This window comes from Coturnix japonica, chromosome 2 (assembly GCF_054131305.1).
Source record: "Coturnix japonica strain WE chromosome 2, WE-NBRP24, whole genome shotgun sequence".
In the NCBI taxonomy this organism is placed as follows: Eukaryota; Metazoa; Chordata; class Aves; order Galliformes; family Phasianidae; genus Coturnix; species Coturnix japonica.
In genome coordinates this window covers 124,299,608-124,318,401 of record NC_140664.1, presented here as the reverse complement: position 1 = coordinate 124,318,401, position 18,794 = coordinate 124,299,608, and the positions used below count along the sequence as shown (strand labels likewise).

General features: G+C 39.7%; 1 protein-coding gene across 7 annotated transcripts in view; it reads left to right on the top strand.

Moving 5' to 3' along the window:
- Nucleotides 1-7,318: 7,318 nt before the first annotated feature.
- The window catches only part of PRTFDC1 (phosphoribosyl transferase domain containing 1), a 42,645-nt gene continuing 31,169 nt past the window's right edge, over nucleotides 7,319-18,794 (top strand). For 3 of the 7 annotated variants that reach the window (XR_014943112.1, XM_085538749.1, XM_085538748.1), the window contains exons 1-4: nucleotides 7,319-7,396; nucleotides 12,403-12,509; nucleotides 15,514-15,697; nucleotides 17,952-18,089. Coding sequence is in view for 6 of the 7 variants with exons in the window: in XM_085538749.1 (XP_085394875.1) it covers nucleotides 7,337-7,396; nucleotides 12,403-12,509; nucleotides 15,514-15,697; nucleotides 17,952-18,059 (459 nt within the window). In the remaining variant the exon portion in view is untranslated. Of the gene's footprint in view, nucleotides 9,066-12,402; nucleotides 12,510-15,513; nucleotides 15,698-17,951; nucleotides 18,090-18,794 lie in introns of all 7 variants that reach the window. The other 4 variants (XM_015853270.2, XM_015853269.2, XM_015853268.2 and 1 more) reach the window with 2 other exon arrangements.

The following is an 18,794-nucleotide window of genomic DNA, read 5'->3' as shown; positions in this document are numbered from 1 at the left end:
ACCATAGAATTATCCCAGTCCTGTCTGGGTAGGGTTTGGTCTTCAGAAATTCAATGTATTTTTGCAAATATAAAAGTTAAATTTCAGCTGGATTATTTACTGTAGTATCAATCAGTATCAGTAAAATGGAGCTAAATGAGGGGTGGGACTTGCCACTTTCCATAATATAGTTAAAACCTCATTTTGCAAAACCAACCACCATTATGGGAGTTCTGATCACAGGCTGTAAGCAGTATTACCAGCTGAAGCATTCTCTGAATTCACTACTCACTTACTGATAAGCAATTAAATAGAAAGAAAATAATCAAAATACTTTTGATACATAATAGTCATTTTTTCACCCAGGTATTTTTAAATCATTAATACTACATTAGTAAGCCATCATCAAATGCACAGTAAAGAAGATATGAATTCTGTATTGGTCAGTAGAAGCTACAGTGCCACAAACTGAAAATGTTTCCTGTTGAAAGTTATGTATGACAAACTGTTCATCTATTTTTTTAAATATAGCAACAGGGAATTATGATAAATATCTGGCTGGCTGTTCTTCAGAATGAAACTATTTATATTCAGGAAGTAAGGAATCAGATATGGCATCATCACAAAGACAGGGAGTTCCTGATTGCAAGGCTCTGATAGAGCTGCCTCGAGCAAGTGACGGAGCTGGTAAAAGCATATGGGCTCCATGTGGCTGAAAGTGTTGTGGCTTCTTGGGACCTGTATGTGTGCTTGGACACTAAGTCTGAAGGGAGCTCATCAAAATGTTCCTTGTAGAAGAGTAATTGTATTCCCCTCATTAAATAGTGAGGGTGAAATTTCTCAATAATTTCATTTTCATAAGTCTCTTTATGTGTTTTGTTTAATTTTGGGGTTTGGTTTGTGGTTTTTGGTTTGTATTTGGAAGGCACATTCTGGCCTTCTGCATATTTGTGTAAAAAAAAATGGCGTCACAAACGGTTGTTGTGATTGTTCTGCCACAAAGCTGAAGTCTAGTCCTTTCGCTGGCATATGTTTCAGAGTAAACAACAGCACTAATGAAGTCAGACATCATTCAGATAAGAAAACTTCACCTATACGCAGGTTAATAGAGGCCTATATAAATGCTACTCCTTGTCAGTGCTTTCATCCTCACTTTTATGATGCTTATAGTATTAAAAATATAATTATAGGAGAGACTGGTGGCAAAACCTACTATTAAGGTTCCCTGACATTACCCATAGTCAGGGAAGCCAGCTGCTGAGTCTGGCATCTGATTCACCTCAGTAACTAGAGGGGTGTTGAGCCTGACCAAACTCAGGCAGACTGGCCATTGCTCCCTGTGAGTGAATACCAGAGGGAGTCATTTATACTCAGCTGCTGAATTCCCAGATCGCATTTTTATTTCATTCTGCCTTGATCTCGCTCCAGCTTTTTTTTGTTTCATAATGTTATGTAAACAGTGTGAGTAAATTCAAAGTTTTCATCCTCCAGGCTAAGCTCTGGCATTATGGTATGAATACAAGGTGAGTTGAGTTTCTTGTTTGTGTTATCTTTTCTTTGCTGTTTAAATGGTGCTGAGATAAACATGACTGCTCCTTCACCAAGTTATAAAATATACACCTAATATCTTTTTTCAAGACTGTATCTCTAACAACCGTTTGTACGTAAGTGAACATAGCCAAATGGTAGATTATATTCATTTTGGCTATCCTTGGTGCCTTGCTGCTATGGGGATGAACTTCTGTTTGATCACAGTATTGTTCATTCTTATCTCATGCCTTTCTCCACATTGACTTCACAGCACAGAGAAGTTCGCACAAGTGCTAGAGTGCTAGAGTATCTTTGTCTTCAAATTCTTTCTTAAATGTTCCTTTCCAGTGATGCCTACCAAGAATTTAATAGCTGGGCTGCTGGTAATCTGAGATTAGACTTTATTGTATTGACCTGTGCAGTTTCCTTGAGCACCCCTGGCACTCTGTAGCTATTTGTTCTTCTGTTCTGCTTAGACTGTAAATTATTTGTGGCATGGATCACCTTTTTCTCTCTTTGCATAATGTCTGGCACAGTAGAACTTTCGTCTGTGAGTAGAGTTCCTTGGTGCTTGTACCAATAATAAATACGATCATCTGGGGGTGAATCCTGACCATGCAATAGAGGGAACATTCCAATTGTTTACCAAAAGAATCTGTTCTCTCAGAACTCATGTCGTTTGTTCCAGCAATTGGAAAATAACAGTTGTAGGAAGAGAAAATCAAGTCACTTAACTTATTCCCTGGTGCAATATGATTTAGTCATATCTTTGTCATAAGCTGTCTTTGAAACACAATGGTAAATGTTTTGTACCTGGATTTTTCCCTGGTAACCCTTAATACTGCATTTCTCATTTTGCAATTTGAGCCCATACACAAAGTGTGAGTCCCCGTATGGAAAATGCTGGTGACTCAACCCTTTATTTCACCGAGCTGTTGTAAGGATGAATAAGTGCCTCTAGAACTGTTCTAAGTATTGCTTTGAGAGCCATACTAAAGCTCAGAAAGCAATATAATAGTTTACTCTTCAGAGGAAAAAATAAGTGCTGTTCAACATGTGGCCATAGGTACTGCAGAGTGAAAAAGCAATCTCTGCTCTTTGGTCTGTTGTACACAAGCCATAAAATGAGCAAATGATCCAGTGCAGCATTCCAGTGCTCTTAGGGTGTGGGTGATTCCGTGCAGCTAAAGAGTTTGGTGGTTGGCTGGCCATGCACATTTAACATGCCTGTGCTACGGGAGAACATGCTGGTCCAGATTCTTTTTTTCAGTACGCTTTTGTTACTGCATTGTTTATTCTAAGCAAGCTGTGAAGTCAACAAAATTACATCAAAGAAGACTTAACTTAAGACTTAAGGGGGAGGGGGAGGAAAGTGAGTCCTTAAACTGTTATTTGTTGATCTGTTTAATACACTATAAAATGTGTTTTTCAGATTTTCCCAAATTTGCTCTAGTTTATTTGGGGGAGGAGTGAGGGGAAGAAGTGGGGATGGGAAAGAGAAAGCCATGTAAGCAACTCCTTTTAAAAGGAGAACAAGCTCCTGTTAGACAGTTAAAATTCAGTCCATTGGGTGTGACCCACCATGTATTTACAATTTCCTGCCTGGTTCTCATAGCTGTGCAAGATGAATTTGTCACAGGATATGATGTGAACAGCTTTTCTTGAAAATAATCTTTTATCATGTAAACGTCAGTACTTCTCAATAGCTGGTTAGGGGAAAGATTTGCATAATATTATGGGAGAAATAAAGTTTATTCTAGTATTAAAGGACAAAAGGAAATTTTTGTTTGCATTTAGTCCAGCTATAAAGAACTCTGTATTAATAACAAGAACCTGAAAAGCAGGACGAGTATCTTCAGGAGCCAGGAAATTACAGAGTGAAGATGTAGTTGCTGTAGCCTGGCACAGTGAGATTAATAACAAACAAAATGTAGTTTTGTATTGAAGATATTTATCGTGGACCAAATAAGTCCAAGTCACAGATTCTGCCCTGCAGTACCTAACGCAGATTAGGTCATTAAAAAACAGACTAACATCTGAATGTCAGCTTTTAACCATTTTAATGGTACAAGAATTATTCAAAGCCTCAATCAGTCGTGTAGACTCGGTACTGGTTTACCATGTTAGCTAAGTGCTCCGAGTTCCATTTGTGGATCTCAGATGCTGCAAGTGCTATCAAGCTGAATTTTCCAGTTACCAAAGATGCTAATTCTGCTGAATTTGGACACAGACAGAAGCTTGCAGTGCCATTCTGTCAGCTGCTATAGCACAGTAATCACAAAGGGGAGTATAGCACCTATGCTGCAATAGATTGTAGGATGCTATGATCTCCCCAGGCTCTTGAACGCAGGGGGTGGTTTGAAATGCTGTTTTATATTCTCACAGGCATAAGTAACAACCTGGCAAATAGTTTTTGCTGCCCTCCAGGTCTGCAGCAGTCACCCTGTGCACCGAGTAACTGCCCCCGGTAATGCAAAAGAGCTCTAAATTCTGGAATACATTAAAGCTGGATATGAAAGCAATTCTGAACTGTTTTCAGCATACCCCGAAGTGCTGTATCTGCTAAACTTCTGTTTTTAATATTGTCTTCAGTGAGCATTTTACCTAAAAGGTAAATAACTGGAGTGATGGTGGTGGTGATCCCTTAGCACAACTAGCAAATGCCAGGTTATGCTTTGTAAGATTGTTTACAGTGCTGCTGTTCACATAACAGCTGCAGCAACAGGCAGAACCAGAAAGAAGAGCTCTTACTCTATCCTCTAATTTGGCAAGTTTCTGCCTAGGTAACCTATAACTTGAAATATTCTGGATTTTCATGCTTTTCTTGTTTATTTTTGGTGTTTGCATATTGAATTGTGTTGTCAAATGTTTGTTATGGCTTCTTGGGAGGGAAATACATAATGAAGTTTCTAAGGCTAACAGATAATCTTGTGATAATGTTTGTCTTGGACTGTTTTCTTGTATATAGCCCTGCTCCCAGCCTCCTATTTTCAGTATTTCTTTATGTTCTAGCTGTGGAAGGGTGGATGCTTGTGCTGCCTTCATCAGTAACAGAGTAAGAAAGGAAAGGATGTGTAACTGAAATTATGAAGTTAGTTCTGTGAAGGCTCAATATATAAATACTGTTCACAAGAGAACTGTATATATGTTCTAAACTCTGCTTTGTTTCTTTGGGTGTCACTTTTTCCATCTGCTCCTTTATGTTTTTTGGCCATGTATCCAGACCCACTTGTTAGTATGAGTTCACTGTGCTACACTGTTTTCTTTGTTCTTTTCCCCTTTGATCATTTCCCATGGTTGTATGTCTTAAAGTGTTTACTCTTTTCCTCCTATTTTTAGATTATAAACAAACAGCTAAAGAAACATAGTAGGAAAGTTCTCCAGCAGTTAAGACCCTAATACCATGGTTTAAAGAGTCATATATTGGCCCTAATTTAAAGTTTTGAAAATCTATTGTAAATTAATTCGATCTACATCAGATCATACTGTAGAAAAACAATGTAATCATTCAGTAAATATACATATACCTCAACAACATCATTCTTAGCAGATTAATGTCTGCCATGCACAAAGAATCTTATTAATTCTATTAATTCTATGAGTTTACAGAATCATGAATTTGCCACATTTGCAAGAAGACTGAAAAACCAGTATTACATTTGATGCTAACAAATCCTGATACAGGCAGAAAGAGCAGCTTGGTGGATTGGACTGGTGGTTGCTGATAGCAGCACCACTACCCTTCCAACTATGACCCAGCTAATTTTAACTAGTTGTTCCTTTCCATATTCTTACGTATTGTTATTAGCAAGACATGACATTTCATTACACTTCTGAAGTGATCCCTGTAAAGAGAAGTATACAAGAAGACTTGACAAAAGGCAGTCATCCAACCTTGACGGGAAGAACAAATGTTTCCTGCTTATGTTTTTCTACACAATGCCAGAGGAATTCATTTTTTAGTATCTTGTTCATAATCTTTTCCAAATCTTCTGTCTGTGGGGTTCTGTCTGTGATGTAGTTAGAACAATCTTTGGTATTCCTGTGGACAGATAATGAACATGGTTTAAGAAAAGACAGAAAACTGCAATAGTAGCTCAAATAGTCCAAATGGTAGAAGTAACCAGTAGGAATTCAGCAATGGCAAAAATAATTTGTAATCCCAATTGCAATCTAACTAGCTTCAAAATGATACAGCTTAGGTCTGTGTTTTTTATTAAACAGCAGCTTTGCCTGTGATATTAACTAAATCAGACTGCATTTACTTGGTGGTGAAGGGATTCTCGGCCACCTCCAAGCGACAGGAATCTTCAGATCTTGAAAAGTGTTTGTGGGCACAAATCAGAGGTGTTTAATCCCAAAGTTTAGATGAGAAGTGAAACGTTGATACACAATCAAAACACAGAAGTATTTAGGGATTTTGTCTCATTATGAAGACTTCGTGTAAGAACCAAAGCATCTATACCAAGGTCATTTTAAATTACTGTAGTATGTATTCAGACTGTAATTGTAGATTCATTCATAAAAATGTTCTTCACACTAGATTCCTAAGCTATCACTTCTAACGCAAGTGGGAATGAAGTAATAGGAACCTAAAAAGTACCCCATGTTGGACACCAGGCTCCTGATTTGCCTGACACACCCGGTTGTCAGGATCCATCTGTTATGACTTGGGCCCTCTAAGTCTTTAGGACTGTATTACAGAAAGCAGTGCACAAACTAAAATGTCTTCCTGCTTGGTCTGTAATAGCTGCTCAGGTAAAAGTAAACACATTTCATTATGCCCAGGTCTCTAAAGCCAACTTTATCTTCCTTTAATATTTTCTATTGTAGGAGTGGCAGAATTCTCTGTGTTCTGTATTAAACAGATAAATACTGTAAAGTATAACCAAATCTCACTTTTAGGAAAATAAAATACTTTCAAAAACAACCAACCAACCAACCCTGTAACTACCTGCAATGGATGGAGGGACTGTTAGGATTTTCCTCACACGATTAGGTGCAAAAAGGTGCAATGCTCAGAGTAACCTCAAGGATGCAAGATCCTTCTCATCTGTAAGACTGGGAAAAGACAGCATTATACAATTCAGAGAATCAGAAGAGGGAAGGCAGGAAGGTGGCTCCTGTTCTGCTCCCCTTCTAATGAAAACACACAGCATGGAAATGCTGCAGTGGGCTGACGGCAGTGAGAATCACAGAATATCCTGAGTTGGAAGGGACCATGATGATCATCGAGTCCAGCTCCTGAAGATGCTGCTTACTCCAATGCCTATGCAGTGCTGGGGAAGAGCACCAGCTCAGAAGTCAGCAAAGATGGAAAGCAAAATAGATGACGGGGGTTCTTGTTTGTTTTTCTCCCCTAGAGTATGAGTGCAGACCTGTTAAACTGCCCGTTTGAGCCACACCACTTTAATCTTATCCACCTCGCTCATTCAGCCCGGTCCCCGTATCAGGCTGTGCCCACATCTCCAGCACGATGCCTCGCTCCTGCCCAGCCCTCCAGCAGCGCTGCCCTCCTCAAGCTCGAGACAAATCCAGACTCCTTCCATCTCCAACCACCTTTTGTACACAAAGCTGTGCACACGCTGCCGCTTCCGCACTGAGATCGGCACACATTTTAAAGCACGCATCACGGTACTTCCCGAAGCCGCTGACGGCTGAGCGGGTCGCACACCCCCAGTTCCGCGGCCTACTCCGGGGAACCCCGGCTCCCGGCCTCTCCCTCAGCCGCCCATCTCCCTGCCGGGGCCAGGGGTACACGGACGGCCCGGCCCCGCTCAGCTCCGCCCAGCCGCAGCCTCAGCCCCTCGGGCGGGCTCGGAGGAAGATGGCCGGGAACGGCGGGAGCGGCGAGGCGGCGCGGGGAGGCGGAGGCCGCGGCGTTGTGGTAAATGCAAGCGGCGCCCGGACCGGACCGGCCGCTCGGGACCCCTCCCGCTTCCCCGCCGCCCCTTCCTTCCTTCCCGCCCGCCCCACTCCGCGCTCGGCCCTGCCGGTTCCCCGCTTCTCTCCCGGTCCTTCCCCCGCTCCGAGCCTCGCTCCGTGCTGCTGCTTTAACGAAGTGTATTAATGGAGCTCGAGGTCCCCATAGAGCCGCTCCGGTCCCCATAGAGCCGCTCCGGTCCCCGTCGCGGTGCCGGGCTGCCTCTGCGCAGCGCGGTCCCGTGAGGAGGCACCATCCCGCTTCTCGCCCTTGTGTGGCCGGAGGAAGCGAGAGCCTCAGAACGGCGTTACAGCGCCGTGGGGATGAATGAATGACGCACAAGTGAAGGAATGTACTCGTTATTCCATGGCGCAAATGAATTTATCCTATAAAACGGCGCGTTATCGCCGGCACCCCCTGGAAACGCTCTTTGGTTGTCGCAGTGGTGGGATGTCAGCCACGGTGCAGGGCAGCGGGCTCCACACGGGCTCCACACGGGCTCACAGCCTGAATGTCGCTGTACCTGGGCTGAGCTGCAGCCGCTGCCTTCTCCTGGTGGCCTCTGCCATGACCAGCGCCTTCTTATGATGTGATCAGTGCCTGTCCTAACCTGGGTCAGGGCACTGCGTTAGAGATGGACGTTCCTTACTGCATTGACATTTTAGGTTGGATGTTAGGGGGAAGTTCTTCACTAGGAGAGTGGTTAGGCCCTGGAACAGGCTGCCCAGGGAGGTTGTGGATGCCCCGTCCTTGGAGGTGTTCAAGACCAGGTTGGACGGGACCCTGGGCAACCTGATCTAGTAAAGGTGTATGTTTGGTGGCCCTGCCAGGCAGGGGGGTTGGAACTACATGATCCTTGAGGTCCCTTCCAACCCGGGTCATTCTGTGATTCTGTGATTCTGTGACATTGTGTCTTTTGCTTGGTACCCTTCCAAAATCCAACCAGAAGGAAGGTAGTGCAGTGTGATTTGATTTGCATTTACAAAACGTGGATTTTGCTCGGTGCTCGGTTCTCTTTCTTCGTACCAAAGCAGATCCCAGGTCTTTGTTACTTTAAGGGAAGAGCTGTGCTTAGCCCCTCATGTGTGCCCACTTTGTTGGACAACAAAGCCAGCAGTGTTCCTCCAGAAGGTAGCTCAGTAGAATTTCTCCATTTTCTCTTTTCTTTCTCAATGGAAGCCTTTCAGTCCTTGCCATGGTTTTGTATTCTTATTTGTGCACATTCGATCAGCTTTGTGGAGGCTCACCGAGGAATTTCTGCTGGGCTGCTTGAACGTGCCGAACGTGAACTTAACAAATAGCTGCTTCTTTCACTGTAGGGTTTTTTATTACACATACCAATAGAATTAGTATCTGTGTTTATTTACCCCGTCAAAACAATCACAATTTTTCCTTAGGTTTTTCATGGATTAAATCCAGAAGTACTTGTGAGTACTGTATTCAGTTTTGGGCTTCTCACCACAGGTAAAAAATTGAGTTTCCAGAGTGTAGAAGGGCAACACAGCTGGTGAAGGATCTGGAGTACAAGTTGTATGGGGAGTAGCTGAGGGATCAGTTGTTCAATCTGAAGAAGAGGAGGCTCAGGGGAGACCTTATAGCTCTCTACAACTGCCTGGATGGAGGCTGTGGTGAGGTGAGTGTCAGCCTCTTCTCTCAGGTAACAGCGATAGGATGAGAGGGAATGGTCTCAAGCTGTGCCAGGGGAGGTTCAGGTTGGATGGTAGGAACAATTTATTCTCAGAAAGAGTGGTGGCGCATTGGCACAGGCTGCCCAGGGAGGTGGGGGAGTCACTGACCCTGGAGGTGCTGAAGAACTGTTTGGATGTGGTCCCGAGTGATGTGGTTCATTGTAAATGGTGGAGATGGTTTGATGGCTGGACTAGATGATGTCAGTGGTCTTTTCCAACCTTAATGAGACTGAGGTTCTATAGAATGGAAGTTGAATTTAATTTGAGATTTATATTTTTTTAGTGCTGAGGTTAATCATACAGCTCACAAGCAGAATGCTCATCAGAATTGGCAGTTACCTGAAAATTGCCCTACACCATCACACTGATTAGCTTGGGGATAAATCAGATTTTCTAAGGCTTATTGTTGGGAAATGTCAGTTTGAAAGAAAGTAGACTATGGAATGGGCTTATTATATTACAAAGTAATTAATTAGAAAGTACGTATGAATTTAATCTTATTTGCCAAATGCCAGTGGACACTTGTAAATAAGAATTTCTTTATTCTAGTTCTTTATTCCCAAGAAGCAGAAGGATCGATGAACACATCAAGGTTCATACTGGTGCTGTTTGTGTCTTGAGTAAGAGCTGTCGGTTTGTATGAATTCTGAAGCAGTTTCAATTCATTTCGTGTGTTGTTGTGCACCCTTCTTAAAAACAGGTAATTTGATGAGAAAGGTGCCTAAGGAAGTGATACTGACAGGAATTCTAGTAGCTCTTATACAATTCAAATCACTACCTGAAATTGTTTCCTTTTATGCTAAAGTGCTTGGGCTCAGAACCACGCCAGGCAGTTCATTGCTACAAAGTGTCAGCCACCCCTATGTCCTGAGAGGGAAGATAGGAAAACAGGCTTCCCAGGCCTTCAGCTGGAGTGTTTTTGAAGCAAGATTTGCCTCGTTAAAATTCTTGCCGAGGAGTATATTTATACACTACCGTTTCTGTGGAAACGAGGAACATAACTAAATAACTTTTTTCCTATGTGTAGTCTCAAGGCTTGTGTAAGTCAGGAAAAACTTTCATTGATTCCAGTGATCTCTGAGTCATGCTCTTTATGTGCAGACATACTAGTTGCCAACGAAGCTTTTTATTTTTATTTTATTTTATTTTATTTTATTTTATTTTATTTTATTTTATTTTATTTTATTTTATTTTATTTTATTTATTTATTTTTGTACAGAGACTATTGGGCAGATCTAAGAAACCTGATGGTGTGGGTGTCTCTAGTTGTCCGTGGATGTGCAATAAAACCCAACCAAACAAAAATCCATGTGATGTAGCACTGTTATCATGCAGCACTAAGCAGGACTGTGGGTAACTTCAAGACTGCAGATATGGAGGAACAGCTCAGCATTGGTTATGCTGTGTTAGCCTTGATACTTTACAGTCATGGTTTGTTGCTCTACTAGATGAAATTGTATGCAGCGTTAGTTTTGGTGACAGGCATTTAGAAGTTGTGTTTAATAGAAATGCCATGAGGAGGTGCGTTACTCAAAGACAAGTCTCTCACCGTTTTTCCTGCTAATGTTCACATGGTCAAGGAGAAAGGTAATAAGTGATGAATGGTAATGATAATAATTCATGACTGTGAAGAAAACCTGTTAGGTGTCACTTTATTCTGAACCATAGAATTGTAGAGTGGCTTGGGTTGGAAGGGTCCTTGAAACCCATCCAGCTCCAACCCCCTGCCATGGGCAGGATCAGCATCCACTGGACCCATCCCACCATCCAACCCAGCCTTGAGCACCTCCAGGAATGGGGCAACCACAACTCCTCTGGGTATCCTGTTCCAGTGCCTCACTGCACCCTGAGTGAGAAATTTCTTCCTAATATCTAACCTAAATCTCCTCTCTTTATGTTTAAAAACAATCCCCATTGCCCTATCACTACCTGCTCATGTGAATTTTCAGTTTCACTCCTTTCTGTTAAGCTCCTTTTATGTACTGGGTGGCCACGATATGTTTTCCCTGGAGCCTTCTCTTCTCTAAGTTGAACAAGCCTAACTCCCCCAGTCTTCCTTCACAGGAGAGGTGCTCCAGCCCTCCAGCTTTCCTCTGGACCTCTCCAACAGTTTCAGGTCTTTCTTGTGCTTGGAGCTCCTGACCTGGAGGCTGTAGTCCTGGTGGGGCCTCAGAAGAGCAGAACAGAGGGGGACAAATACCTCCCTCACCCTGATGGCCACCCCTCTTTTGATGCAGTCCAGGAAACTGTTGGTCTTCCGCACTATGGCTCATGTTTAGCTTTTTATCCACCAGAATCCCTGAGTCCTTCTCCACAGGGCTGCTCACTATGGGTTCTTCTCCCAGTCTGTATGCTTATCTCTACAGACTGGAATCTCTGTACCTATACTGAAGACAAATTTGATAGTGATTCCAAGAACCATTTTGAACCTGTAGGTCTTGTCTTCCATACGGAACTGCATCTTGAAAAATAGCTGATGAGGAGTTGTAGATTTTCGTTTTTCTTAAAAATCTACTGATAACTTTGCCTGATTTTTCCCTTATGTTATCTTTACTATCGTGATATTATCCTAACTGTTGTTTTCTGACAGTTATGAAGCTAACGTGTATTAAATCTTAAAATACTTTTTGCTGTAAATGTGTGAGTTCACAAACTAGCTGATACATTGACACTTGGTAATAGTCTATCTTGGATCACTTATCTAAATTAGGAACCTTGCCTTTGCCAAGCTGGAGTCTTTCACTGATTTTTATGAATACAATCCATGAACCACATCATTTACTACATGTACTATTGTGTCTATAGAATATGTGACTTTACACTACCTCTAAAACAGAAATCCATGGTTTTCGTTTATGATTTTATACCTTCCAAGCCCACTGTCTCAATCACCCTTCGCAGAGTCCTTTCTATCTGGTAGTCTTACATTTGTATTTCTGTTTGCAAGTAGTAAGAAAATTAGACTTGCTGCTAGTTTAGTATTATTTCCTCTCTCTGTCTAACTGTAACTCAAGTGAATTTTCACATTCTTTGGAAAAATAAAATAAAAAACCCCACTAACATTTAATTTCTGAGGTATACTAGAAGCAAAATAATGAGTAGAAAAAATAAAATGGTGACTTCTGATTAGATAATTTTGAAGCTTATTTTTTATGTGTCAGCATATATTGAAGAGTGTGTCATTCTATTATTTCAGTACAGCATACTAAACCAGTGAATTCATATCAGTTATATACAGTCAAACACCATGAGGTATTCCTAACAGTATTATTTAATACTCAGATTTCAGATGATTGGCCTGGATACAGTCTGGATTTGTTCACTTATCCACAGCACTACTATGGAGATCTGGAATATGTGCTTATTCCTCATGGCATTATTGTTGACAGGTATGTGTTGCTTTTTTTGTTACTAAATAAATGCCTTGGTCAGAATTATTGTTCTTTTTTGTTATCCATGTTATCCGCAGATAGTGTATATATATAATATTTACCCTAATATACTGTATTATAAATTTATTTGTTTATTTTGGGATGTAAAAATACTGCTTGACAGTTAAGAAATACTAGACTTGTTGCCTCTTGCAACTCACTGTGTAGTTTGTTTCACCTCATTTGTGATTTGGACACTGAATGGTACATGATTCCCACAAAAAAGAGCATGTGATTATGTAGAGACTCTGGTACTGAAGTGCAAGTGTACAGGAGGGATGAACCAACACAGGAAGGACAAGTACAAAGCTCTGCCCATAGCAATACCTCAGTGTTCCTTTTTGCACTTTGCCTTATAAAAAGAGAGAAAAAAAATTATTTGAGTACAACTTTGAGAGTTCCCTGATAGAAATAATTAATCTAGACTAACCCAATTGGTCCAGACTGCACCAATGACTTCTGTCATTTAAGTTGTGTAGAGAGCCGGCCAGCCTAGGAGGAAAGCATGGAGTGGGCTGTTTGGCCAACGTCTATGTTTGGAGTATGACAGTGAGAAAGCATCATCAACCATCGTACCTTTTAGTTCCTGTATGCAATCAGTGTGTGCAGCTGTGGTGCTTTGATATCTGTGGTAGTCCAACTCAGCGTTGATTCTCAGTTGTTATTTTGATACGCTGTTAAAAATCTTCCCAGAAAGTTACAAAATGGAAATGGTGTTTTTTAACAAAGTATTGGGAATGTAGAATCATGGAACCATTTAGGTTGGAAAAGACTGATAAGATCATCTAGTCCAACCAGTCTGAATAGATTTAATGGGATGTTTTTTAACCTGCAGCTTTCTTACCTTCCACGTTTAAACAGCCAGTTACAAGTATTGAAATTGTTGGAATTCCTTGAGAGATGATTGTAAACATCCATCTTAAGGAAGAGTAATAACTCCTATATTTGTTTCAAATACAAGCTTTCTTTCATCACCTTTTCAGCTACCATTGTGTTCAATTTTCTGTCTTTTTCTGTCTAAGGTCAACTGACTCTTAATTCGTCTTTTTAAATATGTATGTAACTACTTTATTTCTCATGGGGTTCACTATAAATTTGTCTGAGGTTAGTGCTGAACTCCAGTGGTTTGGTATTTTTGTACTCCAGCAAAATGAATTCTGCTCTCTTTTTGTACTCTTCCAGAGAAAACTCATTCTGTTCTGATGGAAGAGGAAACAGAATTGAATATACTGTGACCGTATAAAATTTTCATGTAGGAAGAAGGCTCAGTACTTGAGAAAATTATCTTGTCTCTGTACATAGGTTTAAAAACTGGTATGCTTTCACTGAGTACATTGTAGTCTGTTCTGGAGTTCAGACTCATTGGACATGGTTTAGTGGGAGCTGTTGGTAATAGGTGAACGGTTGGACTGGATGATCTTTTAGGTCATTTCCAACCTTGGTGATTCTGTGATTCTATGAAAATACCAAGAGGTCTTTGGAATTTTTGAAAATTTCCTCTCCAGAGACAATCCAAGAAATAATATAAATCAATATCATCAGAAAAATGGTTCTTCTGAATAAAAAGTTTTCCCCATAATTCTCAGACTTGATAAGAGATGATAAAAGACTATTCAATGAAAAAAGGAAGTGAAAATCTTTTACTAATCTTGATCCATACTTCAGTAAAAAGAATTACATATTTAAGATCTAACAAGATAATCTCACTGTACTGTCTGTTTTCCGAATCTAAAAATATGAATTGTTGCTTTACAGAATTTTCTTGCGCATTACAAAGATGTGAGAATGATGTGTTGGCTCATAACTGGTCTATTAGCCTTTATTTAGTGTTTGTTCTTCTCTCGTACATGCATACGTGTAGATTTCACTCAAGTTCAATGTATTTATATAGGGGCAAACGCATTTCTAAATTATTGCAAGTAGAGAAAAAACAAAATCATCGAAGAGACAGGATAAATTATGGGATTTATCTATTGGTAAATTGCATCGTGTCAAGAAGTGCATCCTTACTGAATCTACTAATCTAATTCAGAGACCAATCAAAGAACTTCCCAGAAAAAAAGTGTCTACAGAAAATAATGCGCTGAGTTGTCCTTGCTCAGAACGTTAAAGGGTGTTCTTTGGTTTTCTGCTGATCTCAGTTTTACCTCTAGCAATGACCAGGTATTTGTTTTATATCTGTAATACTCTCTACATTGTTCTTTAGAGATGAAAGTTATTTAAGGTGAACACTCAAGTTTATTGTTTTCAAGATGAAAAATTCTGTGCTATTGAGTGGCAGCAATGTTGTGTCTTTTGGTTTCAGTCTGCCACCACTGTGTTTGCAATGTGAAATTACCAAAGAGAAGTCACTGCAACTGCAGTGGGACATAATCTTGATTATTCTCATGTGTATTATGCAGAACAAGTCACTTACACTGCACTCTACATAACATTTTTATTGATGATACAGATCTTTATAGCACTTGCTTATGTTTTTATTAAAATTGTACTTTTAGCATCTTCCAAAGCTTGAAATAATTTTAATAATTCCTCCATCTTTCATTTGATTTAATGTTCCCAGGTAGTAAATAAAATAATCAGGTATATCATTTTACAGAAATATTGAAGTTTCCTTCAAGGTAAATGCAGTGTTTCATCTATTACTTTGAAGTCTCTGAAGTGCTTATGAATTCAACACACATTGAGACGTGTTACTCATTTTTATATAATTGGGAAATCAATAAATTTAAGCTTATCCAGTTTGATGCACACACTTTACATCTTGCATCCAGCCTGCATGTCTGCCTGTTGTGAACTTTATTCAATCCCACTCAAACCAAGTCAACGTACTCAAGCAGACTGTGGGCCATGCAATATTTTCATCGTTCTATTTCCTTGTAACCATACAGAAAGCATATCATACACTTAGGGAACACACATCTAATGTTATTTTATCTTTCTGTCTTTTTTCTTCCCCCAGGACAGAACGACTGGCTAAAGATATTATGCAAGACATTGGAGACAATGACATTGTGGTTCTCTGTGTACTCAAAGGTGGCTACAAGTTCTGTGCTGACCTTGTGGAGCACATTAAAAATCTCAGCAGAAATTCAGAAAGGTTCATCTCCATGAAAGTTGATTTTGTTAGACTGAAAAGTTACCACGTAAGTCACCAACCAGTTGTATGTTCATAACAAATAGTGGACTCCCACAATTGTGATGTTTTTCTAATTATAAGAAAAAAGCTTTGAAAAACCTTTGTTTCAAAATATTTTTGTGGTCTTTTTTTCCCAAAATATTTGTTCATGGCTCTGTATACTTTATGAATAGTAGGAGTGATGGTAAGAAGCATCCTCAAGCTGTATTTATTATTTAGTCTGTCATCACTTTTGGACATAAAATTATCCAAGCTCTCATCCTGTAGAATGTCTACATGTTGTTTGTTCTTGAAATCCTCAACAGTTCTGTTAAGTTTATTTCATGTTACTTCTTTTTACATTCCCTCTGTCCCTCCACAGTTTGGCACAACTTCATGGAAATAAATCTCTGCCATATTAAATGCTGAGAAAATGAAGTGCTTTGCTCCTCATAACATGCAGTTTACATAGAGCCAAAATATACCACTAGATGATGATAGTGCTTTATAAGAAAATTAAATAAGACGTTGAACCAAATGCAGTGCTGAGGCAAGTTCTATGTCTTCCTGTTATCTTCTGAAGAAGTTATGCAGTAATGATTCATCTGTCTCTGTGGGGCAATGATAATGAGATGGCCTGCATTTCTTTGGAGTGTGCGATTACAATTTCTGTTTGCATAAGCTGTACGTATTTATATTCTGCCTCGTACTTCTCATTCACACTCATAGCAAGAGAGCATTTCTAGAAGCTGCCCTAGAAATGCCTGGGGAAGTACAGCAAATACATGGAATGATTTCACTCTGAAATGGGACTTGCTGAGTCCAAGAGCTTCCACAATACCTGTGTCCTTTCTACAGACAGAGGCTGATTGGTAGGCATTTGGCTCTGCCCTCAATAACCATATGCTTTTCCTAATTTTTGCAAATCCAACCCTTTTTTTCCGTTATAGGAGAGAAGAGTACGAGGGCCTTTTGTCTCTGTTTGGTTAGAGTTTGGTCCTAGGACTTCTGTTCCAAGAACTAGTAAGGTCTGTGGAGGACATGTGCAACACAAAGACTGTACAGTACAGTTTCAAGTTATTTACCAGTATTATAGAACTAATCAATAAATCAGAACATTAGATTAGTCTTATTCAAAGAAATACATAGAAATTACAGTAGATTTTTCAACGTATTAATGACAGCAATTCAGTGGTACTGCCTGGAGAATAATGCAACTATTTAAACTGTTTTGTGGGGTTTTTTACATTATAGGTAATGCCCATAATTTTCCTATTGAGTTTTCTCTTATCCAGTGTGAAGATGCCACAGTTTTAATGTGTAATGTGTTTTAATGGGTGACGAGTCGGCTCTTATTAGCAATGCCAACCCATGATCCTTAAGTGACAGGAGACATATACCACTGAAGTTTGGAAATCTTCACATCACTACTTAAGAAATAAAGTAACAGCATACTATATGAAGCTGAAACTGCAATACAAATTTGGGTATATGTACAGGATGCAATCATCAAGGCTAAGTCCTGGATGATCCTAGCTGATGGCTGTGGATATTTTGAGTGCTTCAGCAGGAAGTAAACTCCTTCCCTAGAACTCCTGATTGCATCTAATTTCTAGAACTTTAATATTTCTCATAAGTGCTTCCCAGCAGATGTCAGACTGAAATGATTCTTGATTGGAACAGAACTGTCCTTGGAGCAATGCTTGATGTCTGCCTTGTTTTGAGAAGCTGAACAATACTGGAGTGTAAATTCAAGATGACATTAACATTTGTGGGTTCATTCAGTGAATGATCTGTAGTTGTCACACTGACAAAAGTATTACTAGCTGCTACCCTTTGTGTTTTGAACTATGGCTGTGTCCAGTTCAGTTGCAGGTAAGGGGAGTTTGACTGAAATTTCAGATCATAGCTCCATGCAACACAGCTCTGGTCAAAACATTGGAGCTGTTATTAGTTTGAATCACTCTGCCTTCCAGCTTTATATGAGATTTCCAAACCCTTTGTGTCAGTTTATTCTGTAATAGCATACCCACAGTGATTTATACTTCAATATGAGGCACATAATTACAGTTATAGAAATAAGACTGTGAAGTCAAAACATTACCAATTTCACTCATTTCCTTCCTTTTGCCTTTTCTGTTCTGCTTTCTATAAAGACTTATTATTACTCTTTACTCATTTTTTTTTTCTGTTTTTATCCCTCTTTCATTTTACAAACATAGTCCTTTTCATGTAATTAATCCTGCTTCCTTTTACTAACTGCTCTTTATTTCTCTCTAAAGGGAGTCCTGCTGCTCTCAATGTACTTCTTTCAGATATGTATCCTTTCCCACCCCTCCAGCTGTATAAAACCAACAACTAACTTCATCTCAAATTCATGGAATTTTTGAATTGTCTCATTCCAGCTTCAGAACCAAAAGGTTAGTTAACTTTTAGAGGTCATACTTCAAACTGGGGAGTTCCTGATTTAACTGCGTAGTAAAAATGGGCTGCAATTGTGACCTAAATTCAGATGCTGGCATCAGTGAAAATATCATTAAACTTCTTCATGCAAATGAATTGATTTTTTTATAAAGCATATTACATTTAACTTCTCTGGGTACTGGCAATATGAGTGGCTGCTTGTACTTCTAGAGTAAGGATAGTTTTATATGATTCGGGAGGTACTGAAATATATACATGTCTGATTATTTTTATGAGAAAATTCCCATGTTTTGCATGTATTGTCTTGTTTCAGGCATGTCAGTTTACTGAATTCTGTTTGTATGAAAGTAATATGGGATAACACTGTTCATTATTTAATTCCAACATAAGAAACTAGCTTAAAAATTCTGTTTATGTTCTTAAAATCTAAGGTAGAACTATGTAATTATTTCTTTACAAGTGGTATATTTCTGCACTTACAGGTACAAAATTTGCTTACAAACTAAGTACGCTTATTTTTTTCTTTATTGATCTACACCTGAGCTTTTAAGTGTCTGTGCACATGTTGTAGAATGGATAGCCAAGAAGTTTATACATTTTAGCATTCTGGTGAGCCAAAGAAATGGAAAAACACAGTTCAGTTTCTATAGGAAGTAAAAATATGCTGTCAGACAAGTCTGCAACCTGTGCATTCAGTTACA